The sequence below is a fragment of the Clinocottus analis genome, unplaced genomic scaffold (assembly GCF_023055335.1).
Source record: "Clinocottus analis isolate CAN_PGR_092001 unplaced genomic scaffold, fCliAna1.0.p SCAF_21, whole genome shotgun sequence".
NCBI lineage: Eukaryota > Metazoa > Chordata > Actinopteri > Perciformes > Cottidae > Clinocottus > Clinocottus analis.
The window spans coordinates 5940751-5963473 of NW_027175943.1; the positions used below are offsets into that span (position 1 = coordinate 5940751).

At 45.1% G+C, this 22723-nt stretch overlaps 2 protein-coding genes across 2 annotated transcripts in view; both read left to right on the plus strand.

Moving 5' to 3' along the window:
• The first annotated feature begins 1498 nt into the window (after positions 1–1498).
• polr2a (RNA polymerase II subunit A) lies at positions 1499–14642 on the plus strand. Its single transcript, XM_068587458.1, has 29 exons — positions 1499–1820; positions 2623–2755; positions 2867–3003; positions 3143–3316; positions 3440–3721; positions 3876–4037; positions 4217–4437; positions 4542–4674; positions 4791–4915; positions 5076–5286; positions 5370–5579; positions 5676–5844; positions 5989–6083; positions 6204–6407; positions 6508–6730; positions 6873–7056; positions 7249–7420; positions 7528–7633; positions 8070–8275; positions 8401–8664; positions 8754–8961; positions 9047–9147; positions 9251–9355; positions 9477–9659; positions 9768–9971; positions 10068–10254; positions 10359–10472; positions 10573–10722; positions 10922–14642. The coding sequence occupies exons 1-29, from the start codon at positions 1734–1736 to the stop codon at positions 12070–12072; spliced, it is 5901 nt and encodes a 1966-aa protein (XP_068443559.1). The 5' UTR covers positions 1499–1733; the 3' UTR covers positions 12073–14642.
• Positions 14643–15450: 808 nt separating this feature from the next.
• The window catches only part of capgb (capping protein (actin filament), gelsolin-like b), a 10042-nt gene continuing 2769 nt past the window's right edge, over positions 15451–22723 (plus strand). The window contains exons 1-4 of the mRNA XM_068587951.1: positions 15451–15550; positions 16324–16358; positions 20085–20278; positions 22217–22371. Of these exons, the coding sequence (XP_068444052.1) occupies positions 15512–15550; positions 16324–16358; positions 20085–20278; positions 22217–22371 (423 nt within the window). The 5' untranslated portion in view covers positions 15451–15511. The remainder of the gene's footprint in view (positions 15551–16323; positions 16359–20084; positions 20279–22216; positions 22372–22723) is intronic.

Sequence of the window (22723 nt, forward strand, 5' to 3'; positions counted from 1 at the left end):
TTGCTACGACATGCCCGCCAACTAAAGTCACGTTACAACTAAGACCCGTAAAACTAGGGCTTTACTCAGCTAACGCTAAACTAATAACGAGCGTTAGGTTACTGAGAGGAAGCTAGCTGGTCGTTTTGTTCCGTAACGTTCATTACAATGCGACGCCGTCTGTCTACTTTACTATACCGTGACATGAAGACATCTTCTGGGCACAACAGCACATGAACACGGTCCATGTTACATTGAAAGCTTACGGAGCTCTCCCAAACCAACAGCAGCGGACACACGGTCGTCGTCGGGGAAGTAGCTAGTCGTTTGCTAAGTTAAGCTAACAAAATCAGCATCTAAGATACTAAGAGAGAATATCTGAGCGTTTGTAGTACAAAATGTATTCAGTTGGCTCGTAAATTACTCGTAAAATTATTATTTCTTCAATAAAAATTAGTTACCGATTGAACACACACTGAACTGACGATACAAACTAATGTTATTTAGCTTTAACCGCCAAAACGACACAATTTCTGACCGCTTTCGAAACGCGGCCTCCGCCAATTTCTTACATTTTAACAAAAAAAAAAAAACATAACAACAAATGAACATAACAATTGAAAATAAATTACACAGAGAAAATGATTGTGTAAAAATTTGACAAAGGTTGTTAAAAAAAACAATGTTGAAATAACACGTAAGGCTTCCCCCAGACTTTCCTGCAAAGCGTACGGGAAATCCAGTCCCTTGGCCGGGCATCACTCCTAGGCGAGACCGAGGCTTGCAACAAAGTCCCAGAGATACAAAAATAAAGAAGACGAAAAACCAACACGTCGATGTGTTTTTAAAGAGGCTCAAAAATAATCCATGATACAGTGTTTCGAGATAAAAATATCATGTATTTTGACTATTTTCCCAGTTTAATAAAAGGTCTTAACAGGCCTCAGCCCTGAGCCTCTTTTCTTAGAGCCCAGGCTGATCTACAGCGAGACGAACGGGAGGACAGAGATTTTTTTTATTTTTGCTCTGAGGGGAGAATTTCACATCGGACAAATTCGGCAAACATCGGAGGAAGGGCGGGTTTTGTTGAAATTATTCTAAGAGGGTTCATTTCTTCACAGCCATTGGTCATCTGTGTTCTCCTTCTCAATATTAATAAGAAAACGAACGAATCGAGAGGATTCTAATTGAATATTCATATTTTGCATGCAAAGCATACGCAGCACCGCCTACACTGTTTTAATAAAGCCAATCAGGGTGAGTTTATATTAAACCAACACCCTCCTATGATTCTGATTCGTTGAAAACACAAACGTGCCCTCTAATTGGCTCTACGTGAGACAAAATTAATTATTCACACAACTATCTTGAATGGCCAATGAGCGTTTTACTACAGAGATCCATGTCCCACCCTCCGAAGAGGCAGTCCCTGTCTTTCTGAGTCGGCAACCCCGTAGTATGCACTCAGTCTATAAAACCAAGCGTTGAACCGCTTCACGTTCAGAAGCGCTCAGAGCGCTCCACAGTGTAGACCTAAAAAGGGAAGGGAACAGTCGGTAGCCATCATACTTAGGACCTAAACACAAGTAACTTGGTTATAAAGGCTAACGACAGCAGAGGTCCCTGGGATATCGCCTTCGGAGACTTTCCGGTCACCGTTGGCGGACTGACCAGAGCCGTGGTGGCAATTTAAAGGCTGTTCCTGCTCACAAAGCGGCGTGCCGAGGAAGGACGCGTCTCTTTGAATACACAGGATGCACGGACCGCCCTCCGGCGACAGCGCATGCCCATTGCGCACGATCAAGAGAGTTCAATTCGGCATCATCAGCCCAGATGAGCTTGTAGGTTTTCTTTTGGGGGGAGTTGGGTATTTTATTAATTACCGGACAGATCACACATCACGTATACAGTTTCTTGACTAATCTTGTAGCGTAACGTATGTGGCAAAGACACGGTTCTGTTTACAACGGGAAATGCTCGCTGTTAGCCTAGCCTAAGCTAACTAGCTGTGGCAAGCTGGTGGAGCTTGTGCTAACTAGCATGTTGCAGGAAGTTTGAAAAACTAAGCACAACATTCTCAAAAACGGATCATTGCGATCACATGAATTAAACCCCCTTTTTATTTATGTAATGTATCCGATGGGCCCATCAGTAATTAAATTATTTGCTTAAATTATAGCTTTTCGTTATGGACACAGTTAGCTTTGTTTGTTACAAACTCGTCGAATTGTCCGTATTGGTCTGTTTATTCACATAATAAATTAATAAAAGGGTACTTGTAGCATGTTTTCTTTAACCCAGGATTGTATCTTTATAGGTTTTAATAGAGTATGTTTCTGTAATTGAGCATAACGTTTCACATAACATGAAAGTTAATGTTTACAAAACTATATTTTAGCCAAACTCTGCTATCGTTCTATAAGCTTTGTCTAGATCTGATTTCATGTTTAGCACTGAATATTGGTTGATAGTTTCTATAAGCTGTTCACATACATTTAGATTATATTGCTGAAGACGAAAAATAATGCTTGTTTAGAAAATGTACATTGAGAACTGACATGTATGCAGAAGATGGTAGCTGGGCAACTGTCAATGATTGTATGTAGATATTAATATTCACATGATCAATGTCTTTCTCCCCAGAAACGGATGTCCGTTACAGAAGGGGGAATCAAGTACCCCGAAACAACAGAAGGTGGGCGCCCTAAACTGGGTGGCCTTATGGACCCCAGACAAGGGGTCATAGAACGAACCGGAAGATGTCAAACATGTGCAGGTATGATGCTGTGTTAGCATTTCACGCTGAATATGTTAATGATCAGTTGGTGGCAGTTCCTATCTTATGGTATTACTTGTTGATATACAAAATCTTTTTTTGTTCCCTCAGGCAACATGACGGAATGCCCTGGGCACTTTGGGCACATAGAACTGGCAAAGCCAGTTTTCCACGTCGGCTTCGTAACAAAGATAATGAAGGTTCTTCGATGTGTTTGTTTCTTTTGCTCGAAGCTATTGGTGGATTCGGTGAGTACAATCAGAACATTACTATCTATGACGTGGATGATGATTAGAATCCACTGATATTTAATTATCAAAGTTACATTTCATTACTGTTTATGGCTTATTTTGATGTTGAACTTGGTCCTATTGCTGTTGCCTACAGACCAATCCAAAGATCAAAGACATCCTTGTAAAATCTAAAGGGCAGCCCAGGAAACGTTTGACACATGTGTACGAGCTGTGCAAAGGAAAAAATATTTGTGAAGGAGGAGAGGAGATGGACAACAAATTTGGAATGGAACAGCAGGAGACCGAAGAGGACATTAGCAAAGAGAAGGTATTGGGATGTGGTCTTTCTGTCCCAATAAATGGGCATTTCGGCACTTAACATTCACAGCGTTGGCCAATTTATTTGGTTCTCACACTCTTTCCATCACTCCCCACAATGTGACTTACACAGGGCCACGGGGGCTGTGGGCGCTACCAGCCACGCATCAGACGCTCCGGCTTGGAGCTGTTCGCTGAGTGGAAGCACGTTAATGAGGATTCGCAGGAGAAGAAAATCCTGCTGAACCCCGAGCGCGTGCACGAGATCTTCAAGCGCATCTCGGATGAAGAGGACATCATCTTGGGTCTGGACCCCAAGTTTGCCCGACCAGAATGGATGATTGTAACTGTGTTGCCTGTGCCTCCACTGGCTGTCAGGCCTGCTGTAGTTATGCAGGGCTCCGCTCGAAACCAGGTACAGTAATTTGACCCCAGGCGTTTTTTTATTCTTGTGGCTTTCTTACACTGCGTGCTTTGTTACTACATGTTTTGAAGCTGTGTAAAAAATTTGCTCTATAACTGACGACTACGACAATAACAACACATCGACAATTAACTCTGTTTTAAAGGATGACTTGACCCACAAGCTGGCCGACATCGTGAAAATCAACAACCAACTGAGAAGAAACGAGCAGAGTGGCGCTGCAGCGCACGTCATAGCTGAAGATGTCAAACTGCTCCAGTTTCATGTCGCCACCATGATAGACAATGAATTGCCAGGCCTACCAAGGGTCCGTATTCACTTCCCCGTTGCCTTCAATGTAGAGTTAGAGTTGTACCTGGTACAAGATTCAATCGAATCTAGTCTGAAATGCACTTAACATGAGCACAGTCCCACAGTTTTCTGTATAACATTTTTTAACTGTATTTATTACAGTACTTCAATTTCAATTAATTTTTCCTTTCACAGGCAATGCAAAAGTCCGGCCGCCCTCTAAAATCCTTAAAACAGCGTCTAAAGGGGAAGGAGGGCCGAGTCCGAGGTAACCTCATGGGCAAGCGTGTGGACTTCTCTGCGCGAACTGTCATCACCCCAGACCCCAACCTGCAAATCGACCAAGTGGGCGTGCCACGATCCATAGCGGCTAATATGACCTTCCCAGAAATAGTCACACCCTTCAATATTGACAGGTACTGTGAAGTAGTCAACTGATTCAACTTCATGTGACGTGTAAAAAAAAATATTTCCAAAAATCTCTCTTCATGAAATTTGACGTCGGCTAATTAATTCTTAGATTACAAGAGCTGGTGCGAAGAGGCAACAGCCAGTACCCGGGAGCCAAATACATCATTCGTGACAATGGAGACAGGATTGACCTGCGATTCCACCCAAAACCAAGTGACCTTCACCTGCAGATCGGCTACAGGGCAAGTTTGAAATGCCTATACGCGGCTCTAGAACTACGTTTACTACTAAAACTATCTTTTGTTCGTTGATGATTTGAAATGTATTTGTTTTACTTATTTAAACTTTTTCTCTTTAGGTGGAAAGACACATGTGTGACGGTGACATCATCATCTTTAACAGACAACCTACACTACATAAAATGTCCATGATGGGGCACAGGGTGCGCATCCTGCCGTGGTCCACGTTTCGACTCAACCTCAGGTACCAAATGAAGACAACATATAGCTTCCTTTTTCTAATTAGATAATAGTGATTTTTGGACTCTATTCATTTGTTTTTTAATGCAAATTCCTCTCACTGTTACATTATTCCTGACTGTGGTGAAGCAGTTCTAACATCCCATCCTCTGGTCTCCCTTCAGTGTCACCACTCCATACAATGCCGACTTTGACGGGGATGAGATGAACCTCCACCTGCCTCAGTCCCTCGAGACGAGGGCAGAGATTCAGGAGCTGGCCATGGTGCCGCGTATGATCGTCACACCCCAGTCCAACAGGCCCGTCATGGGTATCGTGCAGGACACCCTCACAGCTGTCCGCAAGTTCACCAAAAGAGATGTCTTCTTAGAGCGGGTAAGGGATTGTGACGGGGTCACCAGCCTGCTGTTCTGTTCCGGCCTGAAAGGGTCTTAACACTGGGCCTTTCTCCACCCCAGGGGGAAGTGATGAACCTCCTCATGTTCCTCTCCACTTGGGACGGGAAAGTGCCTCAGCCGGCCATCATCAAGCCCCGCCCTATGTGGACAGGCAAGCAGATCTTCACCCTAATCATTCCCGGACACATCAACGTGATCCGCACACACAGCACCCATCCTGACGAGGAAGACAGCGGCCCTTACAAGCACATCTCACCCGGGGACACCAAGGTACGTGTCCGCCATTAATCGTGCAGAGATTGAAGAATGGGAATGACTGACAATGCAAGTGACCCCACGTTCAACTCCGGTCACACACACACACAGGTCGTAGTGGAGAACGGCGAGTTGATTATGGGAATCCTGTGTAAGAAATCTCTGGGAACCTCAGCCGGCTCCCTCGTCCACATCTCCTACCTGGAGATGGGCCACGACATCACCAGACTCTTCTACTCCAACATTCAGACTGTGATCAACAACTGGCTGCTCATCGAGGGTAAGTGAACATACCTTTATTTATGTATCTCACTGGTATTAAATTACCAACAAAATTGGTGGGGTTTTTTTCTTTCTCTTTTATAATATTACGCTTTTTGTTTTGTCTTAATATTCACAAGTTTGCTCTTGATATTTTCTTCAGGTCATTCCATTGGTATTGGTGACTCCATTGCTGATGCCAAGACCTACCTTGACATCCAGAACACCATCAAGAAAGCCAAACAGGATGTGATAGAAGTAAGCCCAACACTCACAGGATTACTGAAATGGGGTCATTTCAACATAGTTCTATCGGTTTCTCGCAGAAATCTCAAATAGAAAACTAACACATATTTCCTTTTGCTTTTTGTCTGCCAGGTCATCGAGAAAGCCCACAACAACGAGCTGGAACCGACCCCCGGTAACACACTGAGGCAGACCTTTGAGAACCAGGTGAATCGTATCCTCAACGACGCTCGTGACAAAACGGGATCCTCAGCCCAGAAGTCTCTGTCTGAGTACAACAACTTCAAGTCCATGGTGGTGGCCGGTTCCAAGGGATCAAAGATTAACATCTCACAGGTACAGCAATCCATCTGACGGTCATTACCTCATAATAGATGAATGATGGCGTATATTATGTTCAACATCAACGTACCGCTCGCCTTGCCTCCTTATTCAGGTTATTGCTGTGGTGGGGCAGCAGAACGTGGAGGGTAAACGAATCCCCTTTGGCTTCAAACACCGCACGCTCCCTCACTTCATTAAGGATGATTACGGTCCTGAGAGTAGAGGCTTTGTGGAGAACTCCTACCTGGCTGGCCTGACTCCCACAGAGTTCTTCTTCCACGCCATGGGAGGCAGAGAGGGTCTTATCGACACAGCCGTCAAGACTGCTGAGACTGGTGAGTCCATGCAGCTGGAAAGAAGTTATGAATACATAGTAACTATTTTTACAAGTTATTACCAGACTGGCAGACTCGACGTGCATTTAAATGTACTTTCCTATGTAGTTTTTAACGTGGCGAATCTGTTTCAACTCACCAGGTTACATCCAGCGGCGTCTGATCAAGTCTATGGAGTCGGTGATGGTGAAGTACGACGGCACGGTGCGTAACTCCATCAACCAGGTGGTTCAGTTGCGTTACGGTGAGGACGGCCTGGCGGGGGAGAACGTCGAGTTTCAAAACGTGGCAACGCTCAAACCCTCGCACAAGGCCTTTGAAAAGAAGTAAGTGTTGTGTTGTTGTTTTTTTAGCTTAATAGCGTTCAGCCTTAATGGTCGATCAACCTTCACTTATTGAGACTTTTCTTGAATTTCAAAGTCACATTTGTGATCACTGGAAGGGAGTTTTATTCCCGAAGTTCCAAATGTTACATTTACCATGTGCACAATCTTCATCGTCTTGTCTAATCCGCCTAGGTTTAAGTTTGATTGCACCAATGAGCGAGCGCTGAGGCGGATACTGCAGGAAGACGTTGTGAAAGACGTGATGACCAATGCCCTGGTGCAGGGATCCCTGGAGAAGGAATTTGACAAGATGAAGGAGGACAGAGAGGTCCTCCGAGCCATTTTCCCCACTGGAGACAGTAAGGTGGGTGCTCACATTCGTAGACGTGTCTCTGCTCCTTAGTAGTCTCTTGGTCTGCCACGTGAAATCCAAAAATATTCATGAACTGCAATGTTTCTCCTCGCCTGCAGGTGGTGCTGCCATGCAACCTGGCCAGAATGATCTGGAACGCTCAGAAGATCTTCCGCATCAACATTCGGACCCCGACAGACCTCAATCCTCTAAGGGTGGTCGAGGGTAAGCGGAAAAAACCTCTCGGAATAATATTGTGAATACAACCACTCATTATTTGTCCCCTGTCACCGTGTCTGTTAACACATACAGACAAATTGCTACTCGGACAGTTCCTTCTTATATTTAGTGACAGGACTTTGTGTGTGGAGGAAGCACTGGCTGTAGAATTAGAACGAGCAGGTCGTGGCCTGACCTCAGGTGGCCCTTAAAGCCACGTAAAGCCGCCTGGTGAATCTCTGCATGTTGCATAACAAGTAGAACAGTTCAAGTTTTAGTTTCCCTCTTGGCCAGAGAGAAAAAAGACCTCTTATAGCATCACAGTAGGAAGGATTACATGTTAAAGCGTACAAAACTACACCATAAAGCCTCATAAATGTCAATATCGATGACAGAAAAAAAAAAAAAAATGTCTATCTCTGCGTGTATTTGCAATCTCCAGGTCTTAAGGATCTGAGTACGAAGCTGGTGATTGTGAATGGCGACGACCCGCTGAGCCGACAGGCGCAGCAGAACGCCACCCTGCTCTTCAACATCCACCTGCGCTCCACACTCTGCTCCCGGCGCATGACCGAGGAGTTCCGCCTCTCCACCGAGGCGTACGACTGGCTGCTGGGAGAGATTGAGACCAAATTCAACCATTCCATCGTAAGCTCAGCGTCTTGTTGTATTTCCTAGTTGTGAGATCTCGACTAAACCTTTTTAAAGTGGAGCTTGTGGAGACGCGTTGTTCCTTTTTTTATAATCGATCTCACGGCCTCCTCCATTCTCAGGCTCACCCGGGTGAAATGGTCGGCGCTCTGGCCGCTCAGTCTCTGGGAGAGCCGGCCACCCAGATGACCCTGAACACTTTCCACTACGCCGGCGTGTCAGCCAAGAACGTGACACTCGGTGTGCCTCGTCTAAAGGAGTTGATCAACATCTCCAAGAGGCCCAAAACACCCTCGCTGACCGTATTCCTGCTGGGTCAGGCGGCCCGCGACGCTGAGCGGGCCAAGGACATCCTCTGTCGACTGGAGCACACCACACTGCGAAAGGTGAGAGAAGGAACCTCATTGGCTGCGACGCCAAAGCGACTTCGTCCTCCATTGTAAAGCGGCAACTAAAAGTTTGCCGCCTCACTCAGGTGACGGCCAACACCGCCATCTACTACGACCCCAACCCCCAAAACACGGTGGTGGCCGAGGACCAGGAGTGGGTGAACGTCTACTACGAGATGCCCGACTTTGACGTGACGCGCATTTCACCCTGGCTGCTGCGCATCGAGCTCGACCGCAAGCACATGACCGATCGCAAGCTGACCATGGAGCAGATTGCAGAGAAGATCAACGCAGGTGGGTTGAGCGCACACAATCTGTCTGTAGTTTTAATGGGACGGAGGTGGTGTTCTCCTTGATGACTGTTTATTTCTCATTCAAGGTTTCGGAGATGACCTGAACTGTATTTTCAATGACGACAACGCCGAGAAGCTCGTTCTGCGAATCAGAATCATGAACAGCGATGAGAATAAGTTCCAAGAGGTGAGCATCGATATCATATTCACATATTCACTATAACCCTGTGGCTAGTTTCAACGTTAGTCGTGAATACCTGTCATCATGAATACCTGTATTCATTGTCCAGGATGAGGAGGTGGTGGACAAAATGGATGATGACGTGTTCTTGAGGTGCATCGAGTCCAACATGCTGACAGACATGACCCTACAAGGCATTGAGCAGATCAGCAAGGTAACAGAGTAAACACACAAACACACATATACACACACACACACACACGTAATCTCTTAGCCGTAACGAAAGAGAGACACCTGTCTGTCCATAAGTCAACGGTCTCACTCTTCTCCCCCAGGTGTACATGCACTTGCCCCAGACGGACAATAAGAAGAAGATCATCATCACTGAGGAAGGTGAGTTCAAGGCCCTGCAGGAGTGGATCCTCGAGACGGACGGCGTGAGCCTCATGAGGGTCCTCAGCGAGAAGGACGTAGATCCCGTCAGGACCACCTCCAACGACATTGTGGAGATCTTCACGGTACGAAAGCACAAAACACAGCTTCGACCCCGCTATAGAATTACAGCAGATCAAGACAGATCTTGACGTCCTCCCTCCTTTGCGTGTCTCTCTCTCTCTCTTGTGTAGGTCTTGGGAATTGAGGCAGTGCGAAAGGCCCTGGAGAGGGAGTTGAACCACGTCATCTCCTTTGACGGCTCCTACGTCAACTACCGCCACTTGGCTCTGCTCTGTGACACCATGACGTGCCGCGGTCACCTGATGGCCATCACGCGTCACGGCATCAACCGACAAGACACCGGACCGCTCATGAAGTGTTCCTTTGAGGAGACGGTGAGAGAATTGTCAAGTACTGCCGATTGTAAAATACAAAATAAAAGGGGACGCTTTTAATAACGTTCCACTCTTTTCTTGCATTTCCTCCACCAGGTGGATGTGTTGATGGAGGCCTCGTCCCACGCTGAGAGCGACCCCATGAAGGGGGTGTCGGAGAACATCATGCTCGGCCAGCTCGCCCCGGCCGGCACAGGATGCTTCGACCTGCTGCTGGATGCGGAGAAGTGTAAATACGGCATGGAGATCCCCACGAACATCCCTGGCATCAGCGTGGCCGGACGTAAGTGGTCGAAAATGTTTGTCTGATATCTCACAGAACGGCTTCTGTTGTAGATGTAGCGCAAGAGCTGTGATGTTCATGTTGTGTATCCGTCCTATTTGCAGCCACCGGAATGTTCTTTGGCTCGGTGCCGAGTCCCATGAGCGGTATGTCGCCTGCCATGACCCCGTGGAACAACGGAGCAACACCGGCCTACGGCGCCTGGTCTCCCAGTGTCGGTGAGTGTTTGCTCTGGTTGCTTTGATGCCTTTTTTTTTTTTTTTTAAGAGGGGAAAGGTTTCCTTTAATGAGTTTCTGCCTTTTTTTTTCTTCTTCCAGGAAGCGGCATGACTCCCGGAGCAGCCGGTTTCTCTCCCAGTGCGGCGTCGGACGCGAGTGGCTTCTCTCCGGGCTATTCACCGGCCTGGTCTCCCACTCCTGGGTCCCCGGGCTCCCCGGGACCTGCCAGCCCGTACATCCCGTCTCCAGGTTAGACCACTGCAGAAAACAGATTTTATTTCATTTGAATGCTTTGAAGTGTAACATGCAGGACGAGGGGACGCAGCGCGTCTATCGGAAGACTGAACAGAGTGATTAAACAGATATTTCAGTACTTTTGTGTTCTGTTGAACTTAAAGTAAGCAAGCATGATGTCCTCCACCCTTAAAGAGTTTGTTTTCCTCGTTAGGTGGAGCCATGTCACCCAACTACTCCCCCACCTCCCCTGCCTATGAGCCTCGCTCCCCCGGAGGCTACACCCCACAGAGCCCCGGCTACTCCCCAACGTCTCCCTCCTACTCCCCCACCTCTCCCTCCTACTCCCCGACCAGCCCCAACTACAGCCCGACATCTCCCTCCTACTCGCCCACCTCGCCCAGTTACTCCCCGACGTCTCCGTCCTATTCGCCCACGTCTCCGTCTTACTCCCCGACGTCTCCCTCATACTCCCCGACCTCCCCGTCCTACTCCCCCACGTCTCCCTCCTACTCTCCCACCTCGCCGAGCTACAGCCCGACGTCACCGAGCTACAGCCCGACGTCGCCCAGCTACTCCCCCACCTCCCCTTCCTACTCCCCCACCTCGCCCTCTTATTCTCCCACCTCTCCGTCTTACTCCCCCACCTCCCCGTCCTACTCGCCCACCTCTCCCTCCTACTCGCCGACCAGCCCGAGCTACAGCCCGACATCGCCCAACTACACGCCCACCTCGCCCAGTTACTCCCCCACTTCTCCCTCCTACTCACCGACATCTCCCTCTTATTCCCCCACCTCCCCCAATTACACCCCGACCAGCCCCAACTACTCCCCCACCTCTCCGTCTTACTCCCCCACCTCTCCGTCCTACTCCCCCTCCAGTCCACGTTTCACCCCGCAGTCGCCCACCTACACACCCAGCTCCCCCTCCTACAGCCCCAGCTCTCCCTCCTACTCCCCCACGTCCCCCAAATACACCCCGACGTCACCCTCATACAGCCCCAGTTCCCCGGAGTACACCCCCACCTCTCCCAAGTACTCCCCGACATCGCCAAAGTACTCCCCGACATCACCGAAGTACTCGCCGACTTCTCCCACTTACTCACCAACGACTCCGAAATACAGCCCCACCTCTCCTACCTACTCCCCCACCTCGCCCACATACACCCCCACCAGCCCCAAGTACTCCCCTACCTCCCCTACTTACTCCCCGACTTCCCCCAAGTACTCACCCACGTCTCCTACGTACTCGCCCACTAGTCCTAAAGGCTCCACGTACAGCCCCACCTCCCCCGGATACAGCCCCACCTCCCCCACCTACAGCCCGGCCATCAGCCCGGACGACAGCGACGAGGAGAACAACTGAGCCGAGGAGGAGGAGGAGGAGAAGGGGAGGCAGCTGAAGAAACCCGTCGCCTCACCGTGGACACTTGAAGAAGCCCCGTCACCTCGTGGGTGGACACCTGAAGGACAGCACCTCTAACCAGCTGGAGGTGGCGCTGCTTCTTGCCACAGGGGTCCTAATTGGGATTGTTTTCCTTTGGGGAAGTCTCTCCTTTAAGACCTCTGTTACGCTCTTTACCATCAGACCCTTCCCCCCCCCTTAACTACAAGAAATTGTTAAAACTATTGCGTGAAAGACTTGACTGCTCCGCCTGAAGGGAAAAAAAGGCTGCCTTTTGAAATAGTTTTTTTTTTAATTTTCACATGAGGTAAAACTGCAGATCCCAAGAGGGGATGAAAAGGAGAGGAAGATGTGAACACATGACGGGGAGACAATGTCCCTTTTTAACTTAATAGTGTACTGCATCCAGTCTCTCTCTCTCATTCTCTAGATGTTGGGTGTATAGTCGTGGAAAGCGTACATATTGCCAAAAGCCTTTTGAAAAGAGGATTGTATTCATCACTAAAGCATACGCTCTAAAGAAAATCAAGGAGGTAAAGTTTAGACTTTGTTTACTGCATATTTCATCTAGTTAGACTGTTGCTGCTTTTGTAAAAGTTGAGTTGCTGCCACTTTGGGGCTATTTTGTGGATCAAAGATTCAAAGATGGAGCTTTAGGCGTTGGATACATTACAGTGGTTGGGTCAGATCGTCCAAAGGAGGAAGTTGGATAGTTTAAATACATACATGACCGGAGAGAGAAACTGGCTTGCAGGAAAAATTAAATTTCACTCTTGAACATCAGTAACTACGTAGGTGTATGTACCCATCATCGCCCTCCCCTCTTCGCCTTCACGCTCCAAAGACAAAACCTGAAAGATGTCATGAAACGCCCACCAGCATCTTCTTGTCTGATACCATTTGGAGACTTGTGCATCAAAAGCGAGAGAAAAAAAAGAAAACACTTTTCCAGATAAAGTTAAAATCCCTTGACACTGGGAATTTAAAGATTTATATGAAAAAAAATAAAAACAAATGATTATTCTGTCTTTAATTTTGTTTCTAGAAGGAAATGGGGCTCTCGTGGCCGAGGGACACTAGTTTGGCGTTGCTGCTTTTGTCATCGTTTGCATGAGTAGCACATGTTAATACATTTTATTCAAGCTTTAGGTTTAAATTTTTCGAATCCCTTCCACTTCTCGCTAATCTTGGTCCCATTTCTGATAGCTGACGTGTACACAGGTTTATTTGGACAATTCAATTTATTTAAGAAAGAAAGTTAAATACTATTCTGTGTGAATATGAATAGAGGAAAACTACGACTTTTAATTTTTGTTTTTTGGCTTTTCTCTTGTTTGCTTTTGGTGACTGTAACTCTGTTTGCAGCCTCATGTTTGTATTCTGTGGATGAAGGGGCAGCGGGACGGAGGGGACTGCTTTTTATTTTGGTCCCCGTTCTCCTCAACCGTTTGAGGTTTCTGCCGCGGCGGCAACTGCTCTTTTTTTACTCACGCATTGCATGCCGTCCCATAGGTCGTGCCGACGCTTCAGTTGACGGTAGAGTTCGGGGGTTTTCGCTTCTCGGGACGCCAGAGGGCAACATTTGTCCTCCTGCTGGCCTTTTTTCTTTTTCAACGGCATTGAGCAGTTTATTTCTTTTGAGCAGAGGTTGTCCAAAGAAACAGCACTTTTGGCCTCTCTGTTAAAAAAAAAAACCAACACAAAAATCCTTACCCACTACATTAGTGCGAACTTTCTTTTTGAATATGGGTGCTTTCTCACATGGCTCCACCTAGTTTGATTGTGTCGGGGAACCGTCTGTACGCCAGATGATGACGATGGAAAATAAATGTCCTTTCCCTCCTCGTTCCATTTGGTCATTCGACGCGTTTCCAAATTGATCGGACTGGCTGGGTCTCCTCCAGCTTCCCTCTTCATCCACAAGTGATCCGCATTTCTGAAATCAGTGTTTCTTTTTTCTACCAGTGTATGTACTAGTGATGAGGGGAATCATGGGGTGGGGGGCGGGAACGACGTATTGGATCTGACTGGGAGTCCCCGAGGCGATGAAACGCAGCCAGTTATCTTTTTGGGTTTTGTTCTAAAAAAATGTTCAAAAGATTTGTCATGACTTTGTGAAACATTGCTTCTGAGATGGCCGTGGATTAAAAGGACGGCCTCTTCTAGCCTTTTAAGATAAAGCGGGTTTGGAAAATGCACTTCTAAATATTGTTGTGGACCTAAACCCCCCAGATGTTGTGATATTTTGTCCACCATGCTTGCATCTAATCCTGTTGTCTTAACTGTGTGCTGTCCAGTCAATTCAGGACACCGGGGCTCCCAGGTTGTATGAATGAGTGTGTGCTTGTGCGTTAGTGTGCGTCTGAGGGCCAGACAGGGTTTCAAACTGAGGAAAGACTTCACATGTCTGGGCAAAGGAAGGTTTAACTTGAAATTGCCACTGTATAGAAATCAATTCATTATCTCACTCTCTGTATCTTTGTTCTGTTTGTTTTTTGACTTGAAAAAACATGAATAAAAATTTTACTACATGTCTGTCTTGCCGTTTTTGAATGCAGTTAGTGTACTGAATGTGCTAATGTATGTTTTTATGCAACACAAATGCTATATATTATACACCACTTTAAAAAAAAAGAATTTTGAAGGTTTAGAGACCAATGCAGGTATAATTGCCCTTTTTGTAATTTGGGTGAAGTATACATAAGTACTGTACATCAGGACACTTTAGAGACAATTCTATGCACTATAACCTACATCAATAAGTTGTGTTGTAAACTGGTTTAACTCTTGTTTGACAAACTGCAACACAATTTATTTTATATCAAAACAAATTATAAAGCCTGAATATCCAATGCTTTATAAAAGTCTAAACTAGCTACACAATGATTGACTGCCACATTAAAATGTTGCATAACCTGCATTGGTATATAATAAATATAATACATTGATAAATAATATAGCTTGATAGAACACTTTAAAAAGATAATTAAGATGGGCAGTTTTATTTTTGATGGCTTAAAGTTGCTAAATATCACTGACAATATTTTGTTATTTGTTTTGTGCTCCACATGGTAAAATAATATGAATTTATTTTTAGAGACTTATTTACTTACTTGCAATTACGTAGGTTGTATTGCTAGTTCTACTGAAGAAAAGGGTAATAACACTCCTTAGTTGACCAGAGAACAAACTTCTCTTATGAAGGACAGGTAAACGAGGCAACAGGCAATCACTTGATGAGTCCTGATGGGAAACACCTGCGCCAGTAGACCACGTGACCTTTCGTAAGGCAGTTTTAGCGCCATCTCCATTATTTGTTCCGTCTCCTCCCTCCAGCAGAACCATCTTTGTTGCCTCGTGTGGCCACAAGATGGAGAAAGAAAGCTGAGACCTCACTGTGATGCCTCTGTTTCCCCAGAAGAGGTCCCTCAAAGCCGAAGTAAGTAGAAAGTAGAAAGTATTAGTAGTACTTGTTCCAGCGCCTCACTTAAACTGTATTTACTCTGAGTAAAAAGCTAAAACACATTCTCACATAGCTGCTCCATTTATTAGATTATTGGTGTCATGTGCTTCATTTACAGCCTTACCTGACACATTATGTGCTATAATCTCTTTGGGTTCATGGTTAGCTGCACAATGTGAGTGTGTAATCACAGCCTCCTCAAAGGATTAAATCAAACTTCCATAAGAGACCTGTGATTACTGTTCTGATATAAAGTTACGTGATCTGTCGGCTACTAAAAAATGTTGTATAAACTGATTACCTCCAACTGAGTGCGAACCGTCATTAATCATTAGTCATTAGTGAGAGGGCAGTTGTTAGGAGGGGAGTAAAAGGAGATTAGAAAGGAAGAAAATAAAATATCTAATTTAGAAGACATCTTTTGTAATTTGTGTTTTTGTATCACCTCATGTTTATCTTTTGTAAAGAAACAATGCAATTCAAGTACTACAATTCTGGTTGAAAACCAGCTGATTTGTCAAGTCTGCTTTCTTCTTCTTCCTCCATTTGAAATCTGATTCAAACAAGTTTCCGTACTTTTTGCTTCTTTTGCGGTTGAGTCAGACAGAGGGCTGGGCTCAGACTGCCACCGACAGACAGGAAATATCTTGCGTGTGTGTGTGTGTGTTTTGTAAAAGAGAGAAAGAATTTGTGTGTTCAGGGACGTGTGACTCCTTGCATGACTGCTTTTCTCTCTGTTCTCTGCTCAGACGTGTTGTGTCTCACCGCCAACTCACTCTCCAAGGTAAGTTTTAAAATGAACCTTGTTTTTGCTGTTCAGTCTGATTTGTTCTTTCTTTGTCAGTTTTTACTTGTCTGTCTTTTTTCCCTTTCGTCCCTGTTTGCTCATCACATTCCTTTCTTGAAATCAACGAAGGAATCTCACAACGGGACAATGAATCTTTAGTTTAACTCCAGGAAGACTCAACATCCATTGTTCCACTCAAACTCTTTGCTTTTTTGTCACCTTTTCTGTTGTCGATGGGGGAAACTAACCGTTAGTGTCCTTTCCCAGTGTGTCCCTGTCTCACTTCCTACACATCATCCTGGTCTTACTTGCCGCAACTTCCTTAAAGTTAGGGTAGGGTACCAAAGCAGGAAGCTTGGGATTCAAAATAGGTTAAAAATCAGTTTTAACATTCAAATTATACTCTGTTTATTTGTTCTCTGGTCCTCTAAATGTTTACCCGTTCAGTCTCCTAATCTCATAAACAAATAGTGCACACAGCCATACACACACCCACACACACACACACACACACACACACACACACACACACACACACACACACACACACACACACACACACACACAGCATACCCATCACTTGACAGATTGTGCTCAGGTCCCTCCACGCCTGCTGCTGTCTCCCTACATATCTGTCTGCTCTCATATTTCTGCTGTTATCAACGCGTGAATGACTGATAGAGTCAGTGACCCCTGTAGCCCATCGATGACCTTTTGTTTCCATCCAAATACATCTGATCTCCATGTCTCCCCCCTCTAATCAGACCGCACTGACCACTCCAGTAGACGGGGTCAAAAGGGCAAGCTTCTATCTTTTTTCAAATCTTTTGTGCTTACCCACGCCAGGTTGGCTCCAACTATCTGTCAATGCAGAAAATGAACAGAACTTGTGCTTTAAATCACTTTCCTGACTACTGTGAAATGCTGAGTAGCCTGTGTTTGCTTTTGCTGACACTTTCAGAGTTGATAAATGAGTGATGGTAGCGTGAGGGATGACAGAAAAGGGCACAGGGTGTTCAGGGTGACTTCCTGAGCATGTTGAGGGCCTAAAACTAGCTAGCTACACCCCTGCTAGTGAAAGAAATAGTGAGAGTTTTACACTTCCACTCATATCTGTTGCTGCCCTTTGCGAAGAATGAGGGTAAACGGGGTGGAGGAGCGACGAGCTGGAGTCAGAGGAGAAGGGAAGAGCGGAAAGATGGAGGAGCCAGCAGTTTGCTCTCCCACTAATTATCCACATGGTGCTTAGCTTTAGCCAGGAACCAGGAACCCGACTCTCTCTCTCTCTCTCACACACACACACACACACACACACACACACACACACACACACACACACACACACACACATATATACACACACACACACACACACACACACACAGCATCCTATCCTAGGCCACAGGTAGGCTTTCATCACACCGGCTCCAGTTACCTCCCACATATAAGCTAACCAGGCCAGGTGAGCGCTAACACTCCAGCTCACTGGACCTCTCGATCGCGCACACACACTTACACACACACACGCCAGTGGACAAGCAGAATGGAGCCGGAGTCAGGCAGCATGCTGGAGGTACCACCGGAGATCATACAGTTAAGTGTATCGGGCCTTTTCCTCTGCCTCCTTACGTACTCTTGGTGCGGCTCTGTAACCTTAACTCAGGGCCTTGCATGTGCCCTTAGGCCCTTTCCTCACTCCCTCACCTCCTCGAACAATTCATGTGTTCAAATATTCACTCTGCTGCATTGTCACCCTCTCCACCTGGCTTGTTTGGGTCAGTAAACAGTACTTGTTGATAGATGAGACGGTTACTAAAATGAGTTGTAACAGCATATCAGCTGATATCAGATAACAGTTGACGGAAAGGGGCGTTGCTGCTGCGACATCCTGTTGACTGACCACAACACGGGCAATTAGTGTTAGCTACTGTACTAGTTTCAACTGTTTCTGCTGCCTTATGAGTAATTTGACACGCAGATTATATCGGACTGTCGGTCGCAGTGTTTTGATCAGTGTCCTCAGTTGACTCTCATCACCTTGTCCATGCTAATTGTTTGTTTTCCTTGTTTGCCTGGCGCCAGTCAAACAGCAAAACTGAAACATAAACAGCTGACTCATAAAATAATAATAAGGTGGAACAACATCAGTAAATGAGATTATATGATATTCATATTGATATAACAACGCCCATGAAGCTGCAGCGCAGGATTCTTATCAAAAGAGAGGAAACCTCAGGTTTCCAATGCTTGTGTGTTATCATCCAGGAAATCTTTTTATTACTTTTGATTATCTGTGTAAGCATGAAACTGCAGATATATAACACTCTTATATAACATCGGATTTCTTAGAATTAAACCTGCGATGAACTGAGCTGTCTCTATCTGCTGAGGAAGACCATGGGTAAAGTATGAAAGCTCCGGGGGGGAAACAGTAACTGAATCTTGAATTACGTTTTTTTTTTTTTTTGGCTTTTTAAATCGAACATGAATATTGTTTTGGAGTAAATGTTGATTCTAGATCTTAACACAGTGCTCTGTCAAGCAACAACCTACTCTGTTTTTTGTTCAGCTTTCCAATGCATCTCATGGTCTTCCTTAGTGAATATCCTGATGCTCAGTTGTTAATCACATGACCTAAATTATCTAACAACTGAAAATACTTCAGTTCATTACGTAACAACATGAGACGTGGTTGAAAGTGGAAAGCTCATGAAAAAGCTAGCAAGTGGACTTTGAGTTTGTCATTGTTACTCTTTTCCTGGCAGCTATATCATCTGTGGCCCGCTTCACATTCCTTATTCTGGTTATTTTTTGTAAAAATGGTATCCACTAAACTTATTTATTTTGATACTATGTGAAGATCATGACCGTGAATATATATCTACATTATGTTGCTATTGCAACATCATAAACATCTTAGCCCACAGTGAGAGGAAAGAGGAAACGAAAGGTTCTAGTAACCTGTCGCTCATCAAACCTCACTAACTTTCAGTCATGCAAAATATAAAGCAGCAAGACAAGAACAGAGGAAGTGATGGAGGTTTGCTCAGGTGGCCCATTTAGTTTACCAACATCCTGTTTGACATGGTGGGGAAAAAAACTACGAGACAGAGAGGTGTACATCAGACTAGTGACTCATTCAAATCCATACTTGGCTCATTCCACCTGATCTTTCTTGCACAAAGCCACGCCTAGCTTTGTGTTACTGTGGCCCGCTCGGTCTTGTGTTGCACAAAGGTGATGTAATGTAGCCTGTGGTTGTTGAGCAACAACAAACCCCTCATTTTAGTGTTAGTACACACACACACACACACACACTCACACTCTTTCATACGCACACACTCACACCTCTCTGTCTGATTTAAAGGATTGTAGTTGGGAGGCATCTGTGTTGAGCTCTGGTCTTTTCAGTTTAACACAGTGTGGAGAGCATAAAGTTCTGTAAAAATGTCAAGAAATGGACACCCATCTTCTGGTCGTGACGGCTTGGGTAATTTCTGGATGTGTCTATCTTGAGGACTTCTGCTTTTACTCCTGGCTCAGCCGTCCTCTTCTCCCTCTGTGGGAGGGGATTTGCTTAAACAAAGTATGACTCAGAGGTCCATGACTGTTATTCATTGGTTTCCTTCCCCAATTTTCGGCCCTCTCGACAGCAAACATTTGTCCTCTTTTATCTTACCGTTCTTTTCTTCTTCTTCTTCTCCTTCTCATCTCTCCTCGCAGTATGCTCCACTTCAATGCAGCACCAGGTCAGTTTGGTCCAGAGGTCCGCGAAGCAGGCCTTCGAGTGTGGAGGGTGGAGAAGATGAAGGCGGTGCTGCTGGATCCCTCCGAGGTCGGAGCCTTTTTTAACGGGGACTCCTACCTGGTGCTGGAGAACCGTGGCCAACTGGGAGCCGACCTCCACATGTGGATAGGTGAGAGGGAGACACATCTGGGCTGTGAAATGTGTATCTGGCTTTCAAGGAAAAATAAGCACAAAAAAAACCAATTGGGTTATGTAGCATGAAGCTATGCAATCAGACTCATTACTAAAGCTCTTTGGACACTCCACAGGCTTCCTGTGAGTCAGGTGGCACGTTTACAATGATGGCATCTCATTTCAGGACAAAATAAATCAGTAATGTCAGACGACTGCTATTTAATCAAGTCAGCTTCATTTATTTATCAAAGAAAATGCAATGAGTACGATTTTCTCAATTTGAAAAGCTCCTGACCCCCTCAGAGCTCTGTGGTAACAACTATCAATAAGACTCATGCATGATGAATTGTTAAACAAGGACACAATTTTAAAAATGAAGTGAAACAAAATGGTATTTCAGTTTCAACATCAGGCTCAATCAAAATAGGTTAACGCCTCAGGATCTTTTTTTAAAATTTTTTTTTTTACATTTTTTAAATATTAAATTAAAAGATGGCTTGAAATTTGACTTGGAGATCAGTGCGGAAGAACACAACATCCTAGAATAACACTGTGACTAAAAGACAGATGTGCACACTGCAGCATGCAGAGCATCATGATGCTCCACTCTCTATACTCTGGAATAAGGGACAACTTTAATACTTATTAGACAAAGAAAGTCTTTTGTTCTTCAGCCAGACGCGACACCTTTTACACTTAAAAGTAGTCCTGACTCAAAGAGATGCTCTTCCTATCTCTGTTTTACTAACAAATCCACGAGCTGTCATGTGCTAAGTTGCTACACATCTAAACCTGTCCCCGTCAGCCCATTAATGGTGATGACACATGAGACACTGCGCTGACCTGCTGCATCATTGTGTGAGGAGGCTGGATGGAGAGGGAAGGAGGGATGATGAGAGGGAGAGAGTAAAGCGTCCCGAGGGAAACTGGGATGGTTTTGGAGCGGAGGTGCATTAAAAATGCAGGACCGTTACAGTACTCAAATGTAGCTGTTGTTTCCAGCATGTATCCGGTGCTTAGATAACACTAAGCTGATTGTCACAGCTCTTTGTGCCGCAGCATGCATCTCCATGAAGCCTTCCTCCCTCCTCCACTTGTTTACAACTGACTGTCGTCTTTGTGCGCCCACCGGCCGACACACTGTTTGCTTTTCATCTCTTTTGTCTCTGTGACCCATCACCTCTGTCAGCGGCTCTTTGTTCCACACACTGTGGCATGTTAACCTTTCCGGCCTCATTTCCTAATGCTTTTTCCTTTTTTCTCATGTTGCCTCTAACTTTTCTTTTCCTTTCTCTGCTGCCACACTCAGTCCTTCAGCTCTACGCCTCGACTTCACTTTTATTTTGACCTGCACTTGAGGTGCACCCACTGGCCTTTTGGACAAGATTTTCTTGACACAAAAGCAAACTTCTTGATCCAAATAATGTTCTTGAGCTTTTAAAATGTTTCACATGCGCCATCATTTTATTGTACTTCATTAAAGTTTGTCATTCAGGTGTCATTCAAAGGCAAGGCAGGTTTATTTGTATAGAACATTTCAACAACAAGGCGATTCACAAAAGAAAAAACATTAAAAGCATCAAAACATAATGCAGAAGAAAACCAGATTTAAAAACAATTAAGAACATGAATTAAAAAAGTGAGAAACTGTAAAAAAGCAAAAATTAGAATATAAGTTGCAGTGCATTCAAAGATCACATCCCACTAATAAACCAAAAAGTTTATTAAGAATAAATCAGAAACTATGAACACAAACTAAGGGCGCCTCCATGTGTTATACATGTAGAAACACATGTTTATAAAATCAGCTCCATCATTCGGTTGTGGATGTTGTGTTGCATCAACAAAGTTTCTCTTTGGAGAAGTGAGCGAGCACCTGTTGAACTCCATCATTAGTTCTTTCCTCCCTCGCTCACCTTCTTCTCTGCTGTAGGTGAGAAGTCGTCTCGGGACGAGCAGGTGGCGTGCGCCATGCTGGCCACCCAGCTGGACAACTTTCTGAGCGGTGACCCCATTCAGCACCGGCAGGTCCAGGGCTACGAGTCCCCGGAGTTCATGGCTCTCTTCCCCAGAGGGGTCAGCTACAAGGTGAGAAGAACCAGACCTGATTCTGTCGGCTTCATTGTCTCATTTAGTCATTTCTTTAAAAGAATGATACAATTTGGTACTAACTATTGGTCAAATAGGAACATATTGATTTCCTTGAAAGAGTGCCTTTAAGCCAAATAAATATTATTTATTGTTAATGTTTAATTGTTTTTTTATAAGATGTAAATAGGCAGCATTATGACACCATAGAAAAGAAACACACTGCATGTTTAAAAAGACACAGAAATAAGAGAATAATAGAGGATGAAAGTATTTTAAATGTAATTCTTCATTTCTGTTGAACTAAGTGTTGAACTCAGTTCACTTTCCTTAAGACCTATTTCTCATTTTA